This window comes from Heterodontus francisci, unplaced genomic scaffold, assembly GCF_036365525.1.
Source record: "Heterodontus francisci isolate sHetFra1 unplaced genomic scaffold, sHetFra1.hap1 HAP1_SCAFFOLD_874, whole genome shotgun sequence".
Lineage (NCBI taxonomy): Eukaryota > Metazoa > Chordata > Chondrichthyes > Heterodontiformes > Heterodontidae > Heterodontus > Heterodontus francisci.
This window is the reverse complement of record NW_027141720.1, coordinates 293,498-318,095: the sequence shown is the minus strand read 5'-3', so window position 1 is coordinate 318,095 and position 24,598 is coordinate 293,498. Positions and strand designations below refer to the sequence as shown.

The window sequence follows — 24,598 nt, the reverse complement described above, 5'->3', positions numbered from 1 at the left end:
TGTCTGAACATCTTAGTCTTCGGTATGACGGGAGCTGGTAAATCATCCACCATTAATACATTCTTCTCAGCTCTGGATCCAGATGGAAGAACAGTGAGCATTGTCCCAACTGGGACGCATCCTGACTCTTTCACACCCGAGGTACCCTCTCCAGTCTGTTTTTAAAAATTCATTCTCAGATTGGGGGCATTGCTGGCAAGGTCTGAATTTATGGCCCATCCTTGGTCAACCTGATAGAACTGAGGGGCTTTCGAGGCCACTTCAGAGGGCAGTTCAGAGTCAATGACATTGTGGTGTGGGACTGGAGTCACATGTAGGCCCAGACCAGGTGTGGACTGCAGTTTCAATCCTTAAAGGGACGTTCCAGAACGAGCTGGGTTTATACAACAATCTGACAGCTTCATGAGAACGTCTTTATATTTATAGATTTTTAAAACTGAAATCACATTTCAACCCGAACACTGGGATTTGAACTGAGGTCGTCTGGATTATTAGTCCAGTAACAAACCTTGACCGAACCCCTAATTCTACATCTGTATCTGCAATTATTTTTATTGAGTTAGTGAACAGAGTTATAAGGTCAAAGGTTCAAGTCCCACTCCAGAGAATTGAGCACGTAATCCAGCCCAGTAATCTCAATGCAGTACTGATGGAGTGCTGCACTGTCGGTGGGTCAGTACTGAGGGAGTGCTGCACTGTCGGTGGGTCAGTACTGAGGGAGCGCCGCACTGTCGGAGGGTCAGTATTGAGGGAGCGCCGCACTGTCGGTGGGTCAGTACTGAGGGAGTGCTGCACTGTCGGTGGGTCAGTACTGAGGGAGCGCCGCACTGTCGGTGGGTCAGTACTGAGGGAGTGCTGCACTGTCGGTGGGTCAGTACTGAGGGAGTGTTGCACTGTCGGAAGGTCAGTACTGAGGGAGTGCTGCACTGTCAGAGGGTCAGTACTGAGGGAGTGTTGCACTGTCGGAAGGTCAGTACTGAGGGAGTGCTGCACTGTCAGAGGGTCAGTACTGAGGGAGCGCTGCACTGTCGGAGGGTCAGTATTGAGGGAGCGCCGCACTGTCGGTGGGTCAGTACTGAGGGAGTGCTGCACTGTCGGTGGGTCAGTACTGAGGGAGCGCCGCACTGTCGGTGGGTCAGTACTGAGGGAGTGCTGCACTGTCGGTGGGTCAGTACTGAGGGAGTGCTGCATTGTCGGTGGGTCAGTACTGAGGGAGTGTTGCACTGTCGGAGGGTCAGTACTGAGGGAGTGTTGCACTGTTGGAAGGTCAGTACTGAGGGAGCGACGCACTGTCGGAGGGTCAGTACTGAGGGAGTGTTGCACTGTCGGAGGGTCAGTACTGAGGGAGTGTTGCACTGTCGGAGGGTCAGTACTGAGGGAGTGCTGCACTGTCAGAGGGTCAGTACTGAGGGAGTGTTGCACTGTCGGAGGGTCAGTACTGAGAGGGAGTGTCGCACTGTCGGAGGGTCAGTACTGAGGGAGTGTTGCACTGTCGGAGGGTCAGTGCTGAGAGGGAGTGCTGCACTGTCAGACGGTCAGTACTGAGGGAGTGCTGCACTGTCGGAGGTTCAGTACTGAGAGGGAGTGTTGCACTGTCGGAGGGTCAGTACTGAGGAAGTGTTGCACTGTCGGAAGGTCAGTACTGAGGGAGTGCTGCACTGTCGGAGGGTCAGTACTGAGGGAGTGCTGCACTGTAGGAGGGTCAGTACTGAGAGGGAGTGTCGCACTGTCGGAGGGTCAGTACTGAGGGAGTGTTGCACTGTCGGAGGGTCAGTACTGAGAGGGAGTGTTGCACTGTCGGAGGGTCAGTACTGAGAGGGAGTGCTGCACTGTCGGAGGGTCAGTACTGTGGGAGTGTTGCACTGTCGGAGGGTCAGTACTGAGAGGGAGTGCTGCAGTGTCGGAGGGTCAGTACTGAGGGAGTGCTGCACAGTCGGAGGGTCAGTACTGAGAGGGAGTGTTGCACTGTCGGAGGGTCAGTACTGAGAGGGAGTGTTGCACTGTCGGAGGTTCAGTACTGAGGGAGTGTTGCACTGTCGGAGGGTCAGTACTGAGAGGGAGTGTCGCACTGTCGGAGGGTCAGTACTGAGGGAGTGTTGCACTGTCGGAGGGTCAGTGCTGAGAGGGAGTGCTGCACTGTCAGACGGTCAGTACTGAGGGAGTGCTGCACTGTCGGAGGTTCAGTACTGAGAGGGAGTGTTGCACTGTCGGAGGTTCAGTACTGAGGGAGTGCTGCACTGTCGGAGGGTCAGTCCTGAGAGGGTGTGCTGCACTGTCGGAGGGTCAGTACTGAGGGAGTGTTGCACTGTCGGAAGGTCAGTACTGAGGGAGTGCCGCACTGTCGGAGGGTCAGTACTGAGGGAGTGCTGCACTGTCGGAGGGTCAGTACTGAGGGAGGGTTGCACTGTCGGAGGGTTAGAACTGAGAGCGAGTGCTGCACTGTCGGAGGGTCAGTACTGAGGGAGGGTTGCACTGTCGGAGGGTCAGTACTGAGAGGGAGTGCTGCACTGTCGGAGGGTAAGTACTGAGAGGGAGTGTTGCACTGTCGGAGGGTCAGTACTGAGGGAGTGTTGCACTGTCGGAGGGCCAGTACTGAGAGGGAGTGCTGCACTGTCGGAGGGTCAGTACTGAGAGGGAGTGTTGCACTGTCAGAGAGTCAGTACTGAGGGAGCGCCGCACTGTCAGAGGGTCAGTACTGAGGGAGTGCTGCACTATCGGAGGGTCAGTACTGAGAGGGAATGTTGCACTGTCGGAGGGTCAGTACTGATGGAGTGTTGTACTGTCAGAGGGTCAGTACTGAGAGGGAGTGTTGCACTGTCGGAGGGTCAGTACTGAGAAGGAGTGCTGCACTGTCGGAGGGTCAGTACTGAGAGGGAGTGTTGCACTGTCGGAGGGTCAGTACTGAGGCAGTGTTGCACTGTCGGAGGGTCAGTACTGAGGGAGTGTTGCACTGTCGGAGGGTCAGTACTGAGGGAGTGTTGCACTGTCGGAGGGTCAGTACTGAGAGGGAGTGCTGCACTGTCGGAGGGTCAGTACTGAGGGAGTGTTGCACTGTCAGAGGGTCAGTACTGAGAGGGAGTGATCACTGTCAGAGGGTCAGTAGTGAGGGAGTGTTGCACTGTCGGAGGGTCAGTACTGAGGGAGTGTTGCACTGTCGGAGGGTCAATACTGAGTGAGCCCCGCACTGTCAGAGGGTCAGTACTGAGGGAGTGTTGCACTGTCGGAGGGTCAGTACTGAGAGGGAGTGCTGCACTGTCGGAGGGTCAGTCCTTAGGGAGTGTTGCACTGTCGGAGGGCCAGTACTGAGAGGGAGTGCTGCACTGTCGGAGGGTCAGTACTGAGGGAGTGTTGCACTGTCAGAGGGTCAGTACTGAGGGAGTGCCGCACTGTCAGAGGGTCAGAACTGAGGGAGTGTTGCACTGTCGGAGGGCCAGTACTGAGAGGGAGTGCTGCACTATCGGAGGGTCAGTACTGAGAGGGAGTGTTGCACTGTCGGAGGGTCAGTACTGAGGGAGTGTTGTACTGTCAGAGGGTCAGTACTGAGAGGGAGTGTTGCACTGTCGGAGGGTCAGTACTGAGGGAGTGCTGCACTGTCAGAGGGTCAGTACTGAGGGAGTGTTGCACTGTCGGAGGGTCAGTACTGAGAGGGAGTGTCGCACTGTCAGAGGGTCAGTACTGAGGGAGTGTTGCACTGTCGGAGGGTCAGTACTGAGAGGGAGTGCTGCACTGTCGGAGGGTCAGTACTGAGGGAGTGCTGCACTGTCGGAGGGTCAGTACTGCGAGGGAGTGTTGCACTGTCGGAGGGTCAGTACTGAGAGGGAGTGCTGCACTGTCGGAGGGTCAGTACTGAGAGGGAGTGTTGCACTGTCGGAGGGTCAGTACTGAGGGAGTGTTGCACTGTCGGAGGGTCAGTACTGAGGGTGTGTTGCACTGTCGGAGGGTCAGTACTGAGGGAGTGTTGCACTGTCGGAGGGTCAGTACTGAGGGAGTGCTGCACTGTCAGAGGGTCAGTACTGAGGGAGTGTTGCACTGTCGGAGGGTCAGTACTGAGAGGGAGTGTCGCACTGTCAGAGGGTCAGTACTGAGGGAGTGTTGCACTGTCGGAGGGTCAGTACTGAGAGGGAGTGCTGCACTGTCGGAGGGTCAGTACTGAGGGAGTGCTGCACTGTCGGAGGGTCAGTACTGCGAGGGAGTGTTGCACTGTCGGAGGGTCAGTACTGAGAGGGAGTGCTGCACTGTCGGAGGGTCAGTACTGAGGGAGTGTTGCACTGTCGGAGGGTCAGTACTGAGAGGGAGTGCTGCAGTGTCGGAGGGTCAGTACTGAGGGAGGGCTGCACTGTCGGAGGGTCAGTAATGAGAGGGAGTGTTGCACTGTCGGAGGGTCAGTGCTGAGAGGGAGTGCTGCACTGTCGGAGGGTCAGTACTGAGGGAGTGTTGCACTGTCGGAGGGTCAGTACTGAGGGAATGTTGCACTGTCGGATGGTCAGTACTGAGGGAGTGCTGCACTGTCGGAGGGTCAGTCCTGAGAGGGAGTGCTGCACTGTCGGAGGGTCAGTCCTGAGGGAGTGTTGCACTGTCGGAAGGTCAGTACTGAGGGAGTGCTGCACTGTCAGAGGGTCAGTACTGAGGGAGTGTTGCACTGTCGGAGGGTCAGTACTGAGAGGGAGTGTCGCACTGTCAGAGGGTCAGTACTGAGGAAGTGTTGCACTGTCGGAGGGTCAGTACTGAGAGGGAGTGCTGCACTGTCGGAGGGTCAGTACTGAGGGAGTGTTGCACTGTCGGAGGGTCAGTACTGAGAGGGAGTGCTGCAGTGTCGGAGGGTCAGTACTGAGGGAGTGCTGCACAGTCGGAGGGTCAGTACTGAGAGGGAGTGTTGCACTGTCGGAGGGTCAGTACTGAGAGGGAGTGCTGCACTGTCGGAGGGTCAGTACTGAGGGAGTGTTGCACTGTCGGAGGGTCAGTACTGAGGGAGTGTTGCACTGTCGGATGGTCATTACTGACGGAGTGCTGCACTGTCGGAGGGTCAGTCCTGAGAGGGAGTGCTGCACTGTCGGAGGGTCAGTACTGAGGGAGTGTTGCACTGTCGGAAGGTCAGTACTGAGGGAGTGCCGCACTGTCGGAGGGTCAGTACTGAGGGAGTGCTGCACTGTCGGAGGGTCAGTACTGAGGGAGGGTTGCACTGTCGGAGGGTCAGAACTGAGAGCGAGTGCTGCACTGTCGGAGGGTCAGTACTGAGAGAGGGTTGCACTGTCGGAGGGTCAGTACTGAGAGGGAGTGCTGCACTGTCGGAGGGTAAGTACTGAGAGGGAGTGTTGCACTGTCGGATGGTCAGTACTGAGGGAGTGTTGCACTGTCGGAGGGCCAGTACTGAGAGGGAGTGTTGCACTGTCGGAGGGTCAGTACTGAGGGAGTGTTGCACTGTCGGATGGTCAGTACTGAGGGAGTGCTGCACTGTCGGAGGGTCAGTCCTGAGAGGGTGTGCTGCACTGTCGGAGGGTCAGTACTGAGGGAGTGTTGCACTGTCGGAAGGTCAGTACTGAGGGAGTGCCGCACTGTCGGAGGGTCAGTACTGAGGGAGTGCTGCACTGTCGGAGGGTCAGTACTGAGGGAGGGTTGCACTGTCGGAGGGTTAGAACTGAGAGCGAGTGCTGCACTGTCGGAGGGTCAGTACTGAGGGAGGGTTGCACTGTCGGAGGGTCAGTACTGAGAGGGAGTGCTGCACTGTCGGAGGGTAAGTACTGAGAGGGAGTGTTGCACTGTCGGAGGGTCAGTACTGAGGGAGTGTTGCACTGTCGGAGGGCCAGTACTGAGAGGGAGTGCTGCACTGTCGGAGGGTCAGTACTGAGAGGGAGTGTTGCACTGTCAGAGAGTCAGTACTGAGGGAGCGCCGCACTGTCAGAGGGTCAGTACTGAGGGAGTGCTGCACTATCGGAGGGTCAGTACTGAGAGGGAATGTTGCACTGTCGGAGGGTCAGTACTGATGGAGTGTTGTACTGTCAGAGGGTCAGTACTGAGAGGGAGTGTTGCACTGTCGGAGGGTCAGTACTGAGAAGGAGTGCTGCACTGTCGGAGGGTCAGTACTGAGAGGGAGTGTTGCACTGTCGGAGGGTCAGTACTGAGGCAGTGTTGCACTGTCGGAGGGTCAGTACTGAGGGAGTGTTGCACTGTCGGAGGGTCAGTACTGAGGGAGTGTTGCACTGTCGGAGGGTCAGTACTGAGAGGGAGTGCTGCACTGTCGGAGGGTCAGTACTGAGGGAGTGTTGCACTGTCAGAGGGTCAGTACTGAGAGGGAGTGATCACTGTCAGAGGGTCAGTAGTGAGGGAGTGTTGCACTGTCGGAGGGTCAGTACTGAGGGAGTGTTGCACTGTCGGAGGGTCAATACTGAGTGAGCCCCGCACTGTCAGAGGGTCAGTACTGAGGGAGTGTTGCACTGTCGGAGGGTCAGTACTGAGAGGGAGTGCTGCACTGTCGGAGGGTCAGTCCTTAGGGAGTGTTGCACTGTCGGAGGGCCAGTACTGAGAGGGAGTGCTGCACTGTCGGAGGGTCAGTACTGAGGGAGTGTTGCACTGTCAGAGGGTCAGTACTGAGGGAGTGCCGCACTGTCAGAGGGTCAGAACTGAGGGAGTGTTGCACTGTCGGAGGGCCAGTACTGAGAGGGAGTGCTGCACTATCGGAGGGTCAGTACTGAGAGGGAGTGTTGCACTGTCGGAGGGTCAGTACTGAGGGAGTGTTGTACTGTCAGAGGGTCAGTACTGAGAGGGAGTGTTGCACTGTCGGAGGGTCAGTACTGAGGGAGTGCTGCACTGTCAGAGGGTCAGTACTGAGGGAGTGTTGCACTGTCGGAGGGTCAGTACTGAGAGGGAGTGTCGCACTGTCAGAGGGTCAGTACTGAGGGAGTGTTGCACTGTCGGAGGGTCAGTACTGAGAGGGAGTGCTGCACTGTCGGAGGGTCAGTACTGAGGGAGTGCTGCACTGTCGGAGGGTCAGTACTGCGAGGGAGTGTTGCACTGTCGGAGGGTCAGTACTGAGAGGGAGTGCTGCACTGTCGGAGGGTCAGTACTGAGAGGGAGTGTTGCACTGTCGGAGGGTCAGTACTGAGGGAGTGTTGCACTGTCGGAGGGTCAGTACTGAGGGTGTGTTGCACTGTCGGAGGGTCAGTACTGAGGGAGTGTTGCACTGTCGGAGGGTCAGTACTGAGGGAGTGCTGCACTGTCAGAGGGTCAGTACTGAGGGAGTGTTGCACTGTCGGAGGGTCAGTACTGAGAGGGAGTGTCGCACTGTCAGAGGGTCAGTACTGAGGGAGTGTTGCACTGTCGGAGGGTCAGTACTGAGAGGGAGTGCTGCACTGTCGGAGGGTCAGTACTGAGGGAGTGCTGCACTGTCGGAGGGTCAGTACTGCGAGGGAGTGTTGCACTGTCGGAGGGTCAGTACTGAGAGGGAGTGCTGCACTGTCGGAGGGTCAGTACTGAGGGAGTGTTGCACTGTCGGAGGGTCAGTACTGAGAGGGAGTGCTGCAGTGTCGGAGGGTCAGTACTGAGGGAGGGCTGCACTGTCGGAGGGTCAGTAATGAGAGGGAGTGTTGCACTGTCGGAGGGTCAGTGCTGAGAGGGAGTGCTGCACTGTCGGAGGGTCAGTACTGAGGGAGTGTTGCACTGTCGGAGGGTCAGTACTGAGGGAATGTTGCACTGTCGGATGGTCAGTACTGAGGGAGTGCTGCACTGTCGGAGGGTCAGTCCTGAGAGGGAGTGCTGCACTGTCGGAGGGTCAGTCCTGAGGGAGTGTTGCACTGTCGGAAGGTCAGTACTGAGGGAGTGCTGCACTGTCAGAGGGTCAGTACTGAGGGAGTGTTGCACTGTCGGAGGGTCAGTACTGAGAGGGAGTGTCGCACTGTCAGAGGGTCAGTACTGAGGGAGTGTTGCACTGTCGGAGGGTCAGTACTGAGAGGGAGTGCTGCACTGTCGGAGGGTCAGTACTGAGGGAGTGTTGCACTGTCGGAGGGTCAGTACTGAGAGGGAGTGCTGCAGTGTCGGAGGGTCAGTACTGAGGGAGTGCTGCACAGTCGGAGGGTCAGTACTGAGAGGGAGTGTTGCACTGTCGGAGGGTCAGTACTGAGAGGGAGTGCTGCACTGTCGGAGGGTCAGTACTGAGGGAGTGTTGCACTGTCGGAGGGTCAGTACTGAGGGAGTGTTGCACTGTCGGATGGTCATTACTGACGGAGTGCTGCACTGTCGGAGGGTCAGTCCTGAGAGGGAGTGCTGCACTGTCGGAGGGTCAGTACTGAGGGAGTGTTGCACTGTCGGAAGGTCAGTACTGAGGGAGTGCCGCACTGTCGGAGGGTCAGTACTGAGGGAGTGCTGCACTGTCGGAGGGTCAGTACTGAGGGAGGGTTGCACTGTCGGAGGGTCAGAACTGAGAGCGAGTGCTGCACTGTCGGAGGGTCAGTACTGAGAGAGGGTTGCACTGTCGGAGGGTCAGTACTGAGAGGGAGTGCTGCACTGTCGGAGGGTAAGTACTGAGAGGGAGTGTTGCACTGTCGGATGGTCAGTACTGAGGGAGTGTTGCACTGTCGGAGGGCCAGTACTGAGAGGGAGTGTTGCACTGTCGGAGGGTCAGTACTGAGAGGGAGTGTTGCACTGTCAGAGAGTCAGTACTGAGGGAGCGCCGCACTGTCAGAGGGTCAGTACTGAGGGAGTGTTGCACTGTCGCAGGGCCAGTACTGAGAGGGAGTGCTGCACTGTCGGAGGGTCAGTACTGATGGAGTGTTGTACTGTCAGAGGGTCAGTACTGAGAGGGGGTGTTGCACTGTCGGAGGGTCAATACTGAGAAGGAGTGCTGCACTGTCGGAGGGTCAGTACTGAGAGGGAGTGTTGCACTGTCGGAGGGTCAGTACTGAGGCAGTGTTGCACTGTCGGAGGGTCAGTACTGAGGGAGTGTTGCACTGTCGGAGGGTCAGTACTGAGAGGGAGTGCTGCACTGTCGGAGGGTCAGTACTGAGGGAGTGTTGCACTGTCGGAGGGTCAGTACTGAGGGAGTGTTGCACTGTCGGACGGTCAATACTGAGTGAGCGCCGCACTGTCAGAGGGTCAGTACTGAGGGAGGGCTGCACTGTCGGAGGGTCAGTAATGAGAGGGAGTGTTGCACTGTCGGAGGGTCAGTACTGAGAGGGAGTGCTGCACTGTCGGAGAGTCAGTACTGAGGGAGTGTTGCACTGTCGGATGGTCAGTCCTGAGGGAGTGCTGCACTATCGGAGGGTCAGTCCTGAGAGGGAGTGCTGCACTGTCGGAGGGTCAGTATTGAGGGAGTGTTGCACTGTCGGAAGGTCAGTACTGAGGGAGTGCCGCACTGTCGGAGGGTCAGTACTGAGGGAGTGCTGCAATGTCGGAGGGTCAGTACTGAGGGAGGGTTGCACTGTCGGAGGGTCAGTACTGAGGGAGTGTTGCACTGTTGGAAGGTCAGTACTGAGGGAGCGACGCACTGTCGGAGGGTCAGTACTGAGGGAGTGTTGCACTGTCGGAGGGTCAGTACTGAGGGAGTGTTGCACTGTCGGAGGGTCAGTACTGAGGGAGTGCTGCACTGTCAGAGGGTCAGTACTGAGGGAGTGTTGCACTGTCGGAGGGTCAGTACTGAGAGGGAGTGTCGCACTGTCGGAGGGTCAGTACTGAGGGAGTGTTGCACTGTCGGAGGGTCAGTGCTGAGAGGGAGTGCTGCACTGTCAGACGGTCAGTACTGAGGGAGTGCTGCACTGTCGGAGGTTCAGTACTGAGAGGGAGTGTTGCACTGTCGGAGGGTCAGTACTGAGGAAGTGTTGCACTGTCGGAAGGTCAGTACTGAGGGAGTGCTGCACTGTCGGAGGGTCAGTACTGAGGGAGTGCTGCACTGTAGGAGGGTCAGTACTGAGAGGGAGTGTCGCACTGTCGGAGGGTCAGTACTGAGGGAGTGTTGCACTGTCGGAGGGTCAGTACTGAGAGGGAGTGTTGCACTGTCGGAGGGTCAGTACTGAGAGGGAGTGCTGCACTGTCGGAGGGTCAGTACTGTGGGAGTGTTGCACTGTCGGAGGGTCAGTACTGAGAGGGAGTGCTGCAGTGTCGGAGGGTCAGTACTGAGGGAGTGCTGCACAGTCGGAGGGTCAGTACTGAGAGGGAGTGTTGCACTGTCGGAGGGTCAGTACTGAGAGGGAGTGTTGCACTGTCGGAGGTTCAGTACTGAGGGAGTGTTGCACTGTCGGAGGGTCAGTACTGAGAGGGAGTGTCGCACTGTCGGAGGGTCAGTACTGAGGGAGTGTTGCACTGTCGGAGGGTCAGTGCTGAGAGGGAGTGCTGCACTGTCAGACGGTCAGTACTGAGGGAGTGCTGCACTGTCGGAGGTTCAGTACTGAGAGGGAGTGTTGCACTGTCGGAGGTTCAGTACTGAGGGAGTGCTGCACTGTCGGAGGGTCAGTCCTGAGAGGGTGTGCTGCACTGTCGGAGGGTCAGTACTGAGGGAGTGTTGCACTGTCGGAAGGTCAGTACTGAGGGAGTGCCGCACTGTCGGAGGGTCAGTACTGAGGGAGTGCTGCACTGTCGGAGGGTCAGTACTGAGGGAGGGTTGCACTGTCGGAGGGTTAGAACTGAGAGCGAGTGCTGCACTGTCGGAGGGTCAGTACTGAGGGAGGGTTGCACTGTCGGAGGGTCAGTACTGAGAGGGAGTGCTGCACTGTCGGAGGGTAAGTACTGAGAGGGAGTGTTGCACTGTCGGAGGGTCAGTACTGAGGGAGTGTTGCACTGTCGGAGGGCCAGTACTGAGAGGGAGTGCTGCACTGTCGGAGGGTCAGTACTGAGAGGGAGTGTTGCACTGTCAGAGAGTCAGTACTGAGGGAGCGCCGCACTGTCAGAGGGTCAGTACTGAGGGAGTGCTGCACTATCGGAGGGTCAGTACTGAGAGGGAATGTTGCACTGTCGGAGGGTCAGTACTGATGGAGTGTTGTACTGTCAGAGGGTCAGTACTGAGAGGGAGTGTTGCACTGTCGGAGGGTCAGTACTGAGAAGGAGTGCTGCACTGTCGGAGGGTCAGTACTGAGAGGGAGTGTTGCACTGTCGGAGGGTCAGTACTGAGGCAGTGTTGCACTGTCGGAGGGTCAGTACTGAGGGAGTGTTGCACTGTCGGAGGGTCAGTACTGAGGGAGTGTTGCACTGTCGGAGGGTCAGTACTGAGAGGGAGTGCTGCACTGTCGGAGGGTCAGTACTGAGGGAGTGTTGCACTGTCAGAGGGTCAGTACTGAGAGGGAGTGATCACTGTCAGAGGGTCAGTAGTGAGGGAGTGTTGCACTGTCGGAGGGTCAGTACTGAGGGAGTGTTGCACTGTCGGAGGGTCAATACTGAGTGAGCCCCGCACTGTCAGAGGGTCAGTACTGAGGGAGTGTTGCACTGTCGGAGGGTCAGTACTGAGAGGGAGTGCTGCACTGTCGGAGGGTCAGTCCTTAGGGAGTGTTGCACTGTCGGAGGGCCAGTACTGAGAGGGAGTGCTGCACTGTCGGAGGGTCAGTACTGAGGGAGTGTTGCACTGTCAGAGGGTCAGTACTGAGGGAGTGCCGCACTGTCAGAGGGTCAGAACTGAGGGAGTGTTGCACTGTCGGAGGGCCAGTACTGAGAGGGAGTGCTGCACTATCGGAGGGTCAGTACTGAGAGGGAGTGTTGCACTGTCGGAGGGTCAGTACTGAGGGAGTGTTGTACTGTCAGAGGGTCAGTACTGAGAGGGAGTGTTGCACTGTCGGAGGGTCAGTACTGAGGGAGTGCTGCACTGTCAGAGGGTCAGTACTGAGGGAGTGTTGCACTGTCGGAGGGTCAGTACTGAGAGGGAGTGTCGCACTGTCAGAGGGTCAGTAATGAGGGAGTGTTGCACTGTCGGAGGGTCAGTACTGAGAGGGAGTGCTGCACTGTCGGAGGGTCAGTACTGAGGGAGTGCTGCACTGTCGGAGGGTCAGTACTGCGAGGGAGTGTTGCACTGTCGGAGGGTCAGTACTGAGAGGGAGTGCTGCACTGTCGGAGGGTCAGTACTGAGAGGGAGTGTTGCACTGTCGGAGGGTCAGTACTGAGGGAGTGTTGCACTGTCGGAGGGTCAGTACTGAGGGTGTGTTGCACTGTCGGAGGGTCAGTACTGAGGGAGTGTTGCACTGTCGGAGGGTCAGTACTGAGGGAGTGCTGCACTGTCAGAGGGTCAGTACTGAGGGAGTGTTGCACTGTCGGAGGGTCAGTACTGAGAGGGAGTGTCGCACTGTCAGAGGGTCAGTACTGAGGGAGTGTTGCACTGTCGGAGGGTCAGTACTGAGAGGGAGTGCTGCACTGTCGGAGGGTCAGTACTGAGGGAGTGCTGCACTGTCGGAGGGTCAGTACTGCGAGGGAGTGTTGCACTGTCGGAGGGTCAGTACTGAGAGGGAGTGCTGCACTGTCGGAGGGTCAGTACTGAGGGAGTGTTGCACTGTCGGAGGGTCAGTACTGAGAGGGAGTGCTGCAGTGTCGGAGGGTCAGTACTGAGGGAGGGCTGCACTGTCGGAGGGTCAGTAATGAGAGGGAGTGTTGCACTGTCGGAGGGTCAGTGCTGAGAGGGAGTGCTGCACTGTCGGAGGGTCAGTACTGAGGGAGTGTTGCACTGTCGGAGGGTCAGTACTGAGGGAATGTTGCACTGTCGGATGGTCAGTACTGAGGGAGTGCTGCACTGTCGGAGGGTCAGTCCTGAGAGGGAGTGCTGCACTGTCGGAGGGTCAGTCCTGAGGGAGTGTTGCACTGTCGGAAGGTCAGTACTGAGGGAGTGCTGCACTGTCAGAGGGTCAGTACTGAGGGAGTGTTGCACTGTCGGAGGGTCAGTACTGAGAGGGAGTGTCGCACTGTCAGAGGGTCAGTACTGAGGAAGTGTTGCACTGTCGGAGGGTCAGTACTGAGAGGGAGTGCTGCACTGTCGGAGGGTCAGTACTGAGGGAGTGTTGCACTGTCGGAGGGTCAGTACTGAGAGGGAGTGCTGCAGTGTCGGAGGGTCAGTACTGAGGGAGTGCTGCACAGTCGGAGGGTCAGTACTGAGAGGGAGTGTTGCACTGTCGGAGGGTCAGTACTGAGAGGGAGTGCTGCACTGTCGGAGGGTCAGTACTGAGGGAGTGTTGCACTGTCGGAGGGTCAGTACTGAGGGAGTGTTGCACTGTCGGATGGTCATTACTGACGGAGTGCTGCACTGTCGGAGGGTCAGTCCTGAGAGGGAGTGCTGCACTGTCGGAGGGTCAGTACTGAGGGAGTGTTGCACTGTCGGAAGGTCAGTACTGAGGGAGTGCCGCACTGTCGGAGGGTCAGTACTGAGGGAGTGCTGCACTGTCGGAGGGTCAGTACTGAGGGAGGGTTGCACTGTCGGAGGGTCAGAACTGAGAGCGAGTGCTGCACTGTCGGAGGGTCAGTACTGAGAGAGGGTTGCACTGTCGGAGGGTCAGTACTGAGAGGGAGTGCTGCACTGTCGGAGGGTAAGTACTGAGAGGGAGTGTTGCACTGTCGGATGGTCAGTACTGAGGGAGTGTTGCACTGTCGGAGGGCCAGTACTGAGAGGGAGTGTTGCACTGTCGGAGGGTCAGTACTGAGGGAGTGTTGCACTGTCGGATGGTCAGTACTGAGGGAGTGCTGCACTGTCGGAGGGTCAGTCCTGAGAGGGTGTGCTGCACTGTCGGAGGGTCAGTACTGAGGGAGTGTTGCACTGTCGGAAGGTCAGTACTGAGGGAGTGCCGCACTGTCGGAGGGTCAGTACTGAGGGAGTGCTGCACTGTCGGAGGGTCAGTACTGAGGGAGGGTTGCACTGTCGGAGGGTTAGAACTGAGAGCGAGTGCTGCACTGTCGGAGGGTCAGTACTGAGGGAGGGTTGCACTGTCGGAGGGTCAGTACTGAGAGGGAGTGCTGCACTGTCGGAGGGTAAGTACTGAGAGGGAGTGTTGCACTGTCGGAGGGTCAGTACTGAGGGAGTGTTGCACTGTCGGAGGGCCAGTACTGAGAGGGAGTGCTGCACTGTCGGAGGGTCAGTACTGAGAGGGAGTGTTGCACTGTCAGAGAGTCAGTACTGAGGGAGCGCCGCACTGTCAGAGGGTCAGTACTGAGGGAGTGCTGCACTATCGGAGGGTCAGTACTGAGAGGGAATGTTGCACTGTCGGAGGGTCAGTACTGATGGAGTGTTGTACTGTCAGAGGGTCAGTACTGAGAGGGAGTGTTGCACTGTCGGAGGGTCAGTACTGAGAAGGAGTGCTGCACTGTCGGAGGGTCAGTACTGAGAGGGAGTGTTGCACTGTCGGAGGGTCAGTACTGAGGCAGTGTTGCACTGTCGGAGGGTCAGTACTGAGGGAGTGTTGCACTGTCGGAGGGTCAGTACTGAGGGAGTGTTGCACTGTCGGAGGGTCAGTACTGAGAGGGAGTGCTGCACTGTCGGAGGGTCAGTACTGAGGGAGTGTTGCACTGTCAGAGGGTCAGTACTGAGAGGGAGTGATCACTGTCAGAGGGTCAGTAGTGAGGGAGTGTTGCACTGTCGGAGGGTCAGTACTGAGGGAGTGTTGCACTGTCGGAGGGTCAATACTGAGTGAGCCCCGCACTGTCAGAGGGTCAGTACTGAGGGAGTGTTGCACTGTCGGAGGGTCAGTACTGAGAGGGAGTGCTGCACTGTCGGAGGGTCAGTCCTTAGGGAGTGTTGCACTGTCGGAGGGCCAGTACTGAGAGGGAGTGCTGCACTGTCGGAGGGTCAGTACTGAGGGAGTGTTGCACTGTCAGAGGGTCAGTACTGAGGGAGTGCCGCACTGTCAGAGGGTCAGAACTGAGGGAGTGTTGCACTGTCGGAGGGCCAGTACTGAGAGGGAGTGCTGCACTATCGGAGGGTCAGTACTGAGAGGGAGTGTTGCACTGTCGGAGGGTCAGTACTGAGGGAGTGTTGTACTGTCAGAGGGTCAGTACTGAGAGGGAGTGTTGCACTGTCGGAGGGTCAGTACTGAGGGAGTGCTGCACTGTCAGAGGGTCAGTACTGAGGGAGTGTTGCACTGTCGGAGGGTCAGTACTGAGAGGGAGTGTCGCACTGTCAGAGGGTCAGTACTGAGGGAGTGTTGCACTGTCGGAGGGTCAGTACTGAGAGGGAGTGCTGCACTGTCGGAGGGTCAGTACTGAGGGAGTGCTGCACTGTCGGAGGGTCAGTACTGCGAGGGAGTGTTGCACTGTCGGAGGGTCAGTACTGAGAGGGAGTGCTGCACTGTCGGAGGGTCAGTACTGAGAGGGAGTGTTGCACTGTCGGAGGGTCAGTACTGAGGGAGTGTTGCACTGTCGGAGGGTCAGTACTGAGGGTGTGTTGCACTGTCGGAGGGTCAGTACTGAGGGAGTGTTGCACTGTCGGAGGGTCAGTACTGAGGGAGTGCTGCACTGTCAGAGGGTCAGTACTGAGGGAGTGTTGCACTGTCGGAGGGTCAGTACTGAGAGGGAGTGTCGCACTGTCAGAGGGTCAGTACTGAGGGAGTGTTGCACTGTCGGAGGGTCAGTACTGAGAGGGAGTGCTGCACTGTCGGAGGGTCAGTACTGAGGGAGTGCTGCACTGTCGGAGGGTCAGTACTGCGAGGGAGTGTTGCACTGTCGGAGGGTCAGTACTGAGAGGGAGTGCTGCACTGTCGGAGGGTCAGTACTGAGGGAGTGTTGCACTGTCGGAGGGTCAGTACTGAGAGGGAGTGCTGCAGTGTCGGAGGGTCAGTACTGAGGGAGGGCTGCACTGTCGGAGGGTCAGTAATGAGAGGGAGTGTTGCACTGTCGGAGGGTCAGTGCTGAGAGGGAGTGCTGCACTGTCGGAGGGTCAGTACTGAGGGAGTGTTGCACTGTCGGAGGGTCAGTACTGAGGGAATGTTGCACTGTCGGATGGTCAGTACTGAGGGAGTGCTGCACTGTCGGAGGGTCAGTCCTGAGAGGGAGTGCTGCACTGTCGGAGGGTCAGTCCTGAGGGAGTGTTGCACTGTCGGAAGGTCAGTACTGAGGGAGTGCTGCACTGTCAGAGGGTCAGTACTGAGGGAGTGTTGCACTGTCGGAGGGTCAGTACTGAGAGGGAGTGTCGCACTGTCAGAGGGTCAGTACTGAGGGAGTGTTGCACTGTCGGAGGGTCAGTACTGAGAGGGAGTGCTGCACTGTCGGAGGGTCAGTACTGAGGGAGTGTTGCACTGTCGGAGGGTCAGTACTGAGAGGGAGTGCTGCAGTGTCGGAGGGTCAGTACTGAGGGAGTGCTGCACAGTCGGAGGGTCAGTACTGAGAGGGAGTGTTGCACTGTCGGAGGGTCAGTACTGAGAGGGAGTGCTGCACTGTCGGAGGGTCAGTACTGAGGGAGTGTTGCACTGTCGGAGGGTCAGTACTGAGGGAGTGTTGCACTGTCGGATGGTCATTACTGACGGAGTGCTGCACTGTCGGAGGGTCAGTCCTGAGAGGGAGTGCTGCACTGTCGGAGGGTCAGTACTGAGGGAGTGTTGCACTGTCGGAAGGTCAGTACTGAGGGAGTGCCGCACTGTCGGAGGGTCAGTACTGAGGGAGTGCTGCACTGTCGGAGGGTCAGTACTGAGGGAGGGTTGCACTGTCGGAGGGTCAGAACTGAGAGCGAGTGCTGCACTGTCGGAGGGTCAGTACTGAGAGAGGGTTGCACTGTCGGAGGGTCAGTACTGAGAGGGAGTGCTGCACTGTCGGAGGGTAAGTACTGAGAGGGAGTGTTGCACTGTCGGATGGTCAGTACTGAGGGAGTGTTGCACTGTCGGAGGGCCAGTACTGAGAGGGAGTGTTGCACTGTCGGAGGGTCAGTACTGAGAGGGAGTGTTGCACTGTCAGAGAGTCAGTACTGAGGGAGCGCCGCACTGTCAGAGGGTCAGTACTGAGGGAGTGTTGCACTGTCGCAGGGCCAGTACTGAGAGGGAGTGCTGCACTGTCGGAGGGTCAGTACTGATGGAGTGTTGTACTGTCAGAGGGTCAGTACTGAGAGGGGGTGTTGCACTGTCGGAGGGTCAATACTGAGAAGGAGTGCTGCACTGTCGGAGGGTCAGTACTGAGAGGGAGTGTTGCACTGTCGGAGGGTCAGTACTGAGGCAGTGTTGCACTGTCGGAGGGTCAGTACTGAGGGAGTGTTGCACTGTCGGAGGGTCAGTACTGAGAGGGAGTGCTGCACTGTCGGAGGGTCAGTACTGAGGGAGTGTTGCACTGTCGGAGGGTCAGTACTGAGGGAGTGTTGCACTGTCGGACGGTCAATACTGAGTGAGCGCCGCACTGTCAGAGGGTCAGTACTGAGGGAGGGCTGCACTGTCGGAGGGTCAGTAATGAGAGGGAGTGTTGCACTGTCGGAGGGTCAGTACTGAGAGGGAGTGCTGCACTGTCGGAGAGTCAGTACTGAGGGAGTGTTGCACTGTCGGATGGTCAGTCCTGAGGGAGTGCTGCACTATCGGAGGGTCAGTCCTGAGAGGGAGTGCTGCACTGTCGGAGGGTCAGTATTGAGGGAGTGTTGCACTGTCGGAAGGTCAGTACTGAGGGAGTGCCGCACTGTCGGAGGGTCAGTACTGAGGGAGTGCTGCAATGTCGGAGGGTCAGTACTGAGGGAGGGTTGCACTGTCGGAGGGTCAGTACTGAGGCAGTGTTGCATTGTCGGAGGGTCAGTACTGAGGGAGTGTTGCACTGTCGGAGGGTCAGTACTGAGGGTGTGTTGCACTGTCGGAGGGTCAGTACTGAGGGAGTGTTGCACTGTCGGAGGGTCAGTACTGAGGGAGTGCTGCACTGTCAGAGGGTCAGTACTGAGGGAGTGTTGCACTGTCGGAGGGTCAGTACTGAGAGGGAGTGTCGCACTGTCAGAGGGTCAGTACTGAGGGAGTGTTGCACTGTCGGAGGGTCAGTACTGAGAGGGAGTGCTGCACTGTCGGAGGGTCAGTACTGAGGGAGTGCTGCACTGTCGGAGGGTCAGTACTGAGAGGGAGTGTTGCACTGTCGGAGGGTCAGTACTGAGAGGGAGTGATGCACTGTCGGAGGGTCAGTACTGAGGGAGTGTTGCACTGTCGGATGGTCAGTACTGAGGGAGTGCTGCACTGTCGGAGGGTCAGTCCTGAGAGGGTGTGCTGCACTGTCGGAGGGTCAGTACTGAGGGAGTGTTGCACTGTCGGAAGGTCAGTACTGAGGGAGTGCCGCACTGTCGGAGGGTCAGTACTGAGGGAGTGCTGCACTGTCGGAGGGTCAGTACTGAGGGAGGGTTGCACTGTCGGAGGGTTAGAACTGAGAGCGAGTGCTGCACTGTCGGAGGGTCAGTACTGAGGGAGGGTTGCACTGTCGGAGGGTCAGTACTGAGAGGGAGTGCTGCACTGTCGGAGGGTAAGTACTGAGAGGGAGTGTTGCACTGTCGGAGGGTCAGTACTGAGGGAGTGTTGCACTGTCGGAGGGCCAGTACTGAGAGGGAGTGCTGCACTGTCGGAGGGTCAGTACTGAGAGGGAGTGTTGCACTGTCAGAGAGTCAGTACTGAGGGAGCGCCGCACTGTCAGAGGGTCAGTACTGAGGGAGTGCTGCACTATCGGAGGGTCAGTACTGAGAGGGAATGTTGCACTGTCGGAGGGTCAGTACTGATGGAGTGTTGTACTGTCAGAGGGTCAGTACTGAGAGGGAGTGTTGCACTGTCGGAGGGTCAGTACTGAGAAGGAGTGCTGCACTGTCGGAGGGTCAGTACTGAGAGGGAGTGTTGCACTGTCGGAGGGTCAGTACTGAGGCAGTGTTGCACTGTCGGAGGGTCAGTACTGAGGGAGTGTTGCACTGTCGGAGGGTCAGTACTGAGGGAGTGTTGCACTGTCGGAGGGTCAGTACTGAGAGGGAGTGCTGCACTGTCGGAGGGTCAGTACTGAGGGAGTGTTGCACTGTCAGAGGGTCAGTACTGAGAGGGAGTGATCACTGTCAGAGGGTCAGTAGTGAGGGAGTGTTGCACTGTCGGAGGGTCAGTACTGAGGGAGTGTTGCACTGTCGGAGGGTCAATACTGAGTGAGCCCCGCACTGTCAGAGGGTCAGTACTGAGGGAGTGTTGCACTGTCGCAGGGTCAGTACTGAGAGGGAGTGCTGCACTGTCGGAGGGTCAGTCCTTAGGGAGTGTTGCACTGTCGGAGGGCCAGTACTGAGAGGGAGTGCTGCACTGTCGGAGGGTCAGTACTGAGGGAGTGTTGCACTGTCAGAGGGTCAGTACTGAGGGAGTGCCGCACTTTCAGAGGGTCAGAACTGAGAGGGAGTGTTGCACTGTCGGAGGGTCAGTACTGAGGGAGTGCTGCACTGTCAGAGGGTCAGTACTGAGGGAGTGTTGCACTGTCGGAGGGTCAGTACTGAGAGGGAGTGTTGCACTGTCGGAGGGTCAGTACTGAGGGAGTGTTGTACTGTCAGAGGGTCAGTACTGAGAGGGAGTGTTGCACTGTCGGAGGGTCAGTACTGAGGGAGTGCTGCACTGTCAGAGGGTCAGTACTGAGGGAGTGTTGCACTGTCGGAGGGTCAGTACTGAGAGGGAGTGTCGCACTGTCAGAGGGTCAGTACTGAGGGAGTGTTGCACTGTCGGAGGGTCAGTACTGAGAGGGAGTGCTGCACTGTCGGAGGGTCAGTACTGAGGGAGTGCTGCACTGTCGGAGGGTCAGTACTGCGAGGGAGTGTTGCACTGTCGGAGGGTCAGTACTGAGAGGGAGTGCTGCACTGTCGGAGGGTCAGTACTGAGAGGGAGTGTTGCACTGTCGGAGGGTCAGTACTGAGGGAGTGTTGCACTGTCGGAGGGTCAGTACTGAGGGTGTGTTGCACTGTCGGAGGGTCAGTACTGAGGGAGTGTTGCACTGTCGGAGGGTCAGTACTGAGGGAGTGCTGCACTGTCAGAGGGTCAGTACTGAGGGAGTGTTGCACTGTCGGAGGGTCAGTACTGAGAGGGAGTGTCGCACTGTCAGAGGGTCAGTACTGAGGGAGTGTTGCACTGTCGGAGGGTCAGTACTGAGGGAGTGCTGCAATGTCGGAGGGTCAGTACTGAGGGAGGGTTGCACTGTCGGAGGGTCAGTACTGAGGCAGTGTTGCATTGTCGGAGGGTCAGTACTGAGGGAGTGTTGCACTGTCGGAGGGTCAGTACTGAGGGTGTGTTGCACTGTCGGAGGGTCAGTACTGAGGGAGTGTTGCACTGTCGGAGGGTCAGTACTGAGGGAGTGCTGCACTGTCAGAGGGTCAGTACTGAGGGAGTGTTGCACTGTCGGAGGGTCAGTACTGAGAGGGAGTGTCGCACTGTCAGAGGGTCAGTACTGAGGGAGTGTTGCACTGTCGGAGGGTCAGTACTGAGAGGGAGTGCTGCACTGTCGGAGGGTCAGTACTGAGGGAGTGCTGCACTGTCGGAGGGTCAGTACTGAGAGGGAGTGTTGCACTGTCGGAGGGTCAGTACTGAGAGGGAGTGATGCACTGTCGGAGGGTCAGTACTGAGGGAGTGTTGCACTGTCGGATGGTCAGTACTGAGGGAGTGCTGCACTGTCGGAGGGTCAGTCCTGAGAGGGTGTGCTGCACTGTCGGAGGGTCAGTACTGAGGGAGTGTTGCACTGTCGGAAGGTCAGTACTGAGGGAGTGCCGCACTGTCGGAGGGTCAGTACTGAGGGAGTGCTGCACTGTCGGAGGGTCAGTACTGAGGGAGGGTTGCACTGTCGGAGGGTTAGAACTGAGAGCGAGTGCTGCACTGTCGGAGGGTCAGTACTGAGGGAGGGTTGCACTGTCGGAGGGTCAGTACTGAGAGGGAGTGCTGCACTGTCGGAGGGTAAGTACTGAGAGGGAGTGTTGCACTGTCGGAGGGTCAGTACTGAGGGAGTGTTGCACTGTCGGAGGGCCAGTACTGAGAGGGAGTGCTGCACTGTCGGAGGGTCAGTACTGAGAGGGAGTGTTGCACTGTCAGAGAGTCAGTACTGAGGGAGCGCCGCACTGTCAGAGGGTCAGTACTGAGGGAGTGCTGCACTATCGGAGGGTCAGTACTGAGAGGGAATGTTGCACTGTCGGAGGGTCAGTACTGATGGAGTGTTGTACTGTCAGAGGGTCAGTACTGAGAGGGAGTGTTGCACTGTTGGAGGGTCAGTACTGAGAAGGAGTGCTGCACTGTCGGAGGGTCAGTACTGAGAGGGAGTGTTGCACTGTCGGAGGGTCAGTACTGAGGCAGTGTTGCACTGTCGGAGGGTCAGTACTGAGGGAGTGTTGCACTGTCGGAGGGTCAGTACTGAGGGAGTGTTGCACTGTCGGAGGGTCAGTACTGAGAGGGAGTGCTGCACTGTCGGAGGGTCAGTACTGAGGGAGTGTTGCACTGTCAGAGGGTCAGTACTGAGAGGGAGTGATCACTGTCAGAGGGTCAGTAGTGAGGGAGTGTTGCACTGTCGGAGGGTCAGTACTGAGGGAGTGTTGCACTGTCGGAGGGTCAATACTGAGTGAGCCCCGCACTGTCAGAGGGTCAGTACTGAGGGAGTGTTGCACTGTCGGAGGGTCAGTACTGAGAGGGAGTGCTGCACTGTCGGAGGGTCAGTCCTTAGGGAGTGTTGCACTGTCGGAGGGCCAGTACTGAGAGGGAGTGCTGCACTGTCGGAGGGTCAGTACTGAGGGAGTGTTGCACTGTCAGAGGGTCAGTACTGAGGGAGTGCCGCACTTTCAGAGGGTCAGAACTGAGAGGGAGTGTTGCACTGTCGGAGGGTCAGTACTGAGGGAGTGCTGCACTGTCAGAGGGTCAGTACTGAGGGAGTGTTGCACTGTCGGAAGGTCAGTACTGAGGGAGTGCTGCACTGTCGGAGGGTCAGTCCTGAGAGGGAGTGCTGCACTGTCGGAGGGTCAGTCCTGAGGGAGTGTTGCACTGTCGGAAGGTCAGTACTGAGGGAGTGCTGCACTGTCAGAGGGTCAGTACTGAGGGAGTGTTGCACTGTCGGAGGGTCAGTACTGAGAGGGAGTGTCGCACTGTCAGAGGGTCAGTACTGAGGGAGTGTTGCACTGTCGGAGGGTCAGTACTGAGAGGGAGTGCTGCACTGTCGGAGGGTCAGTACTGAGGGAGTGTTGCACTGTCGGAGGGTCAGTACTGAGAGGGAGTGCTGCAGTGTCGGAGGGTCAGTACTGAGGGAGTGCTGCACAGTCGGAGGGTCAGTACTGAGAGGGAGTGTTGCACTGTCGGAGGGTCAGTACTGAGAGGGAGTGCTGCACTGTCGGAGGGTCAGTACTGAGGGAGTGTTGCACTGTCGGAGGGTCAGTACTGAGGGAGTGTTGCACTGTCGGATGGTCATTACTGACGGAGTGCTGCACTGTCGGAGGGTCAGTCCTGAGAGGGAGTGCTGCACTGTCGGAGGGTCAGTACTGAGGGAGTGTTGCACTGTCGGAAGGTCAGTACTGAGGGAGTGCTGCACTGTCGGAGGGTCAGTACTGAGGGAGTGCTGCACTGTCGGAGGGTCAGTACTGAGGGAGGGTTGCACTGTCGGAGGGTCAGAACTGAGAGCGAGTGCTGCACTGTCGGAGGGTCAGTACTGAGAGAGGGTTGCACTGTCGGAGGGTCAGTACTGAGAGGGAGTGCTGCACTGTCGGAGGGTAAGTACTGAGAGGGAGTGTTGCACTGTCGGATGGTCAGTACTGAGGGAGTGTTGCACTGTCGGAGGGCCAGTACTGAGAGGGAGTGTTGCACTGTCGGAGGGTCAGTACTGAGAGGGAGTGTTGCACTGTCAGAGAGTCAGTACTGAGGGAGCGCCGCACTGTCAGAGGGTCAGTACTGAGGGAGTGTTGCACTGTCGCAGGGCCAGTACTGAGAGGGAGTGCTGCACTGTCGGAGGGTCAGTACTGATGGAGTGTTGTACTGTCAGAGGGTCAGTACTGAGAGGGGGTGTTGCACTGTCGGAGGGTCAATACTGAGAAGGAGTGCTGCACTGTCGGAGGGTCAGTACTGAGAGGGAGTGTTGCACTGTCGGAGGGTCAGTACTGAGGCAGTGTTGCACTGTCGGAGGGTCAGTACTGAGGGAGTGTTGCACTGTCGGAGGGTCAGTACTGAGGGAGTGTTGCACTGTCGGAGGGTCAGTACTGAGAGGGAGTGCTGCACTGTCGGAGGGTCAGTACTGAGGGAGTGTTGCACTGTCGGAGGGTCAGTACTGAGGGAGTGTTGCACTGTCGGACGGTCAATACTGAGTGAGCGCCGCACTGTCAGAGGGTCAGTACTGAGGGAGGGCTGCACTGTCGGAGGGTCAGTAATGAGAGGGAGTGTTGCACTGTCGGAGGGTCAGTACTGAGAGGGAGTGCTGCACTGTCGGAGGGTCAGTACTGAGGGAGTGTTGCACTGTCGGATGGTCAGTCCTGAGGGAGTGCTGCACTGTCGGAGGGTCAGTCCTGAGAGGGAGTGCTGCACTGTCGGAGGGTCAGTACTGAGGGAGTGTTGCACTGTCGGAAGGTCAGTACTGAGGGAGTGCCGCACTGTCGGAGGGTCAGTACTGAGGGAGTGCTGCAATGTCGGAGGGTCAGTACTGAGGGAGGGTTGCACTGTCGGAGGGTCAGTACTGAGGCAGTGTTGCATTGTCGGAGGGTCAGTACTGAGGGAGTGTTGCACTGTCGGAGGGTCAGTACTGAGGGTGTGTTGCACTGTCGGAGGGTCAGTACTGAGGGAGTGTTGCACTGTCGGAGGGTCAGTACTGAGGGAGTGCTGCACTGTCAGAGGGTCAGTACTGAGGGAGTGTTGCACTGTCGGAGGGTCAGTACTGAGAGGGAGTGTCGCACTGTCAGAGGGTCAGTACTGAGGGAGTGTTGCACTGTCGGAGGGTCAGTACTGAGAGGGAGTGCTGCACTGTCGGAGGGTCAGTACTGAGGGAGTGCTGCACTGTCGGAGGGTCAGTACTGAGAGGGAGTGTTGCACTGTCGGAGGGTCAGTACTGAGAGGGAGTGATGCACTGTCGGAGGGTCAGTACTGAGGGAGTGTTGCACTGTCGGAGGGTCAGTACTGAGAGTGAGTGCTGCAGTGTCGGAGGGTCAGTACTGAGGGAGTGCTGCACAGTCGGAGGGTCAGTACTGAGAGGGAGTGTTGCACTGTCGGAGGGTCAGTACTGAGAGGGAGTGCTGCACTGTCGGAGGGTCAGTACTGAGGGAGTGTTGCACTGTCGGAGGGTCAGTACTGAGGGAGTGTTGCACTGTCGGTTGGTCAGTACTGACGGAGTGCTGCACTGTCGGAGGGTCAGTCCTGAGAGGGAGTGCTGCACTGTCGGAGGGTCAGTACTGAGGGAGTGTTGCACTGTCGGAAGGTCAGTACTGAGGGAGTGCCGCACTGTCGGAGGGTCAGTACTGAGGGAGTGTTGCACTGTCGGAGGGCCAGTACTGAGAGGGAGTGCTGCACTGTCGGAGGGTCAGTACTGAGAGGGAGTGTTGCACTGTCGGAGGGTCAGTACTGAGGGAGTGCTGCACTGTCGGAGGGTCAGTACTGAGAGGGAGGGTTGCACTGTCGGAGGGTCAGCACTGAGGGAGTGTTGCACTGTCGGAGGGCCAGTACTGAGAGGGAGTGCTGCACTGTCGGAGGGTCAGTACTGAGAGGGAGTGTTGCACTGTCGGAGGGTCAGTACTGAGGGAGTGCTGCACTGTCGGAGGGTCAGC

At 57.8% G+C, this 24,598-nt stretch overlaps 1 protein-coding gene across 1 annotated transcript in view; it reads left to right on the top strand.

The window, feature by feature from the left end:
- The first annotated feature begins 6 nt into the window (after nucleotides 1-6).
- LOC137364488 (uncharacterized) overlaps nucleotides 7-24,598 on the top strand; it is a 198,067-nt gene continuing 173,475 nt past the window's right edge. Inside the window, exon 1 of the mRNA XM_068027676.1 lies at nucleotides 7-141. Within this exon, the coding sequence (XP_067883777.1) occupies nucleotides 25-141 (117 nt within the window). The 5' untranslated portion in view covers nucleotides 7-24. The remainder of the gene's footprint in view (nucleotides 142-24,598) is intronic.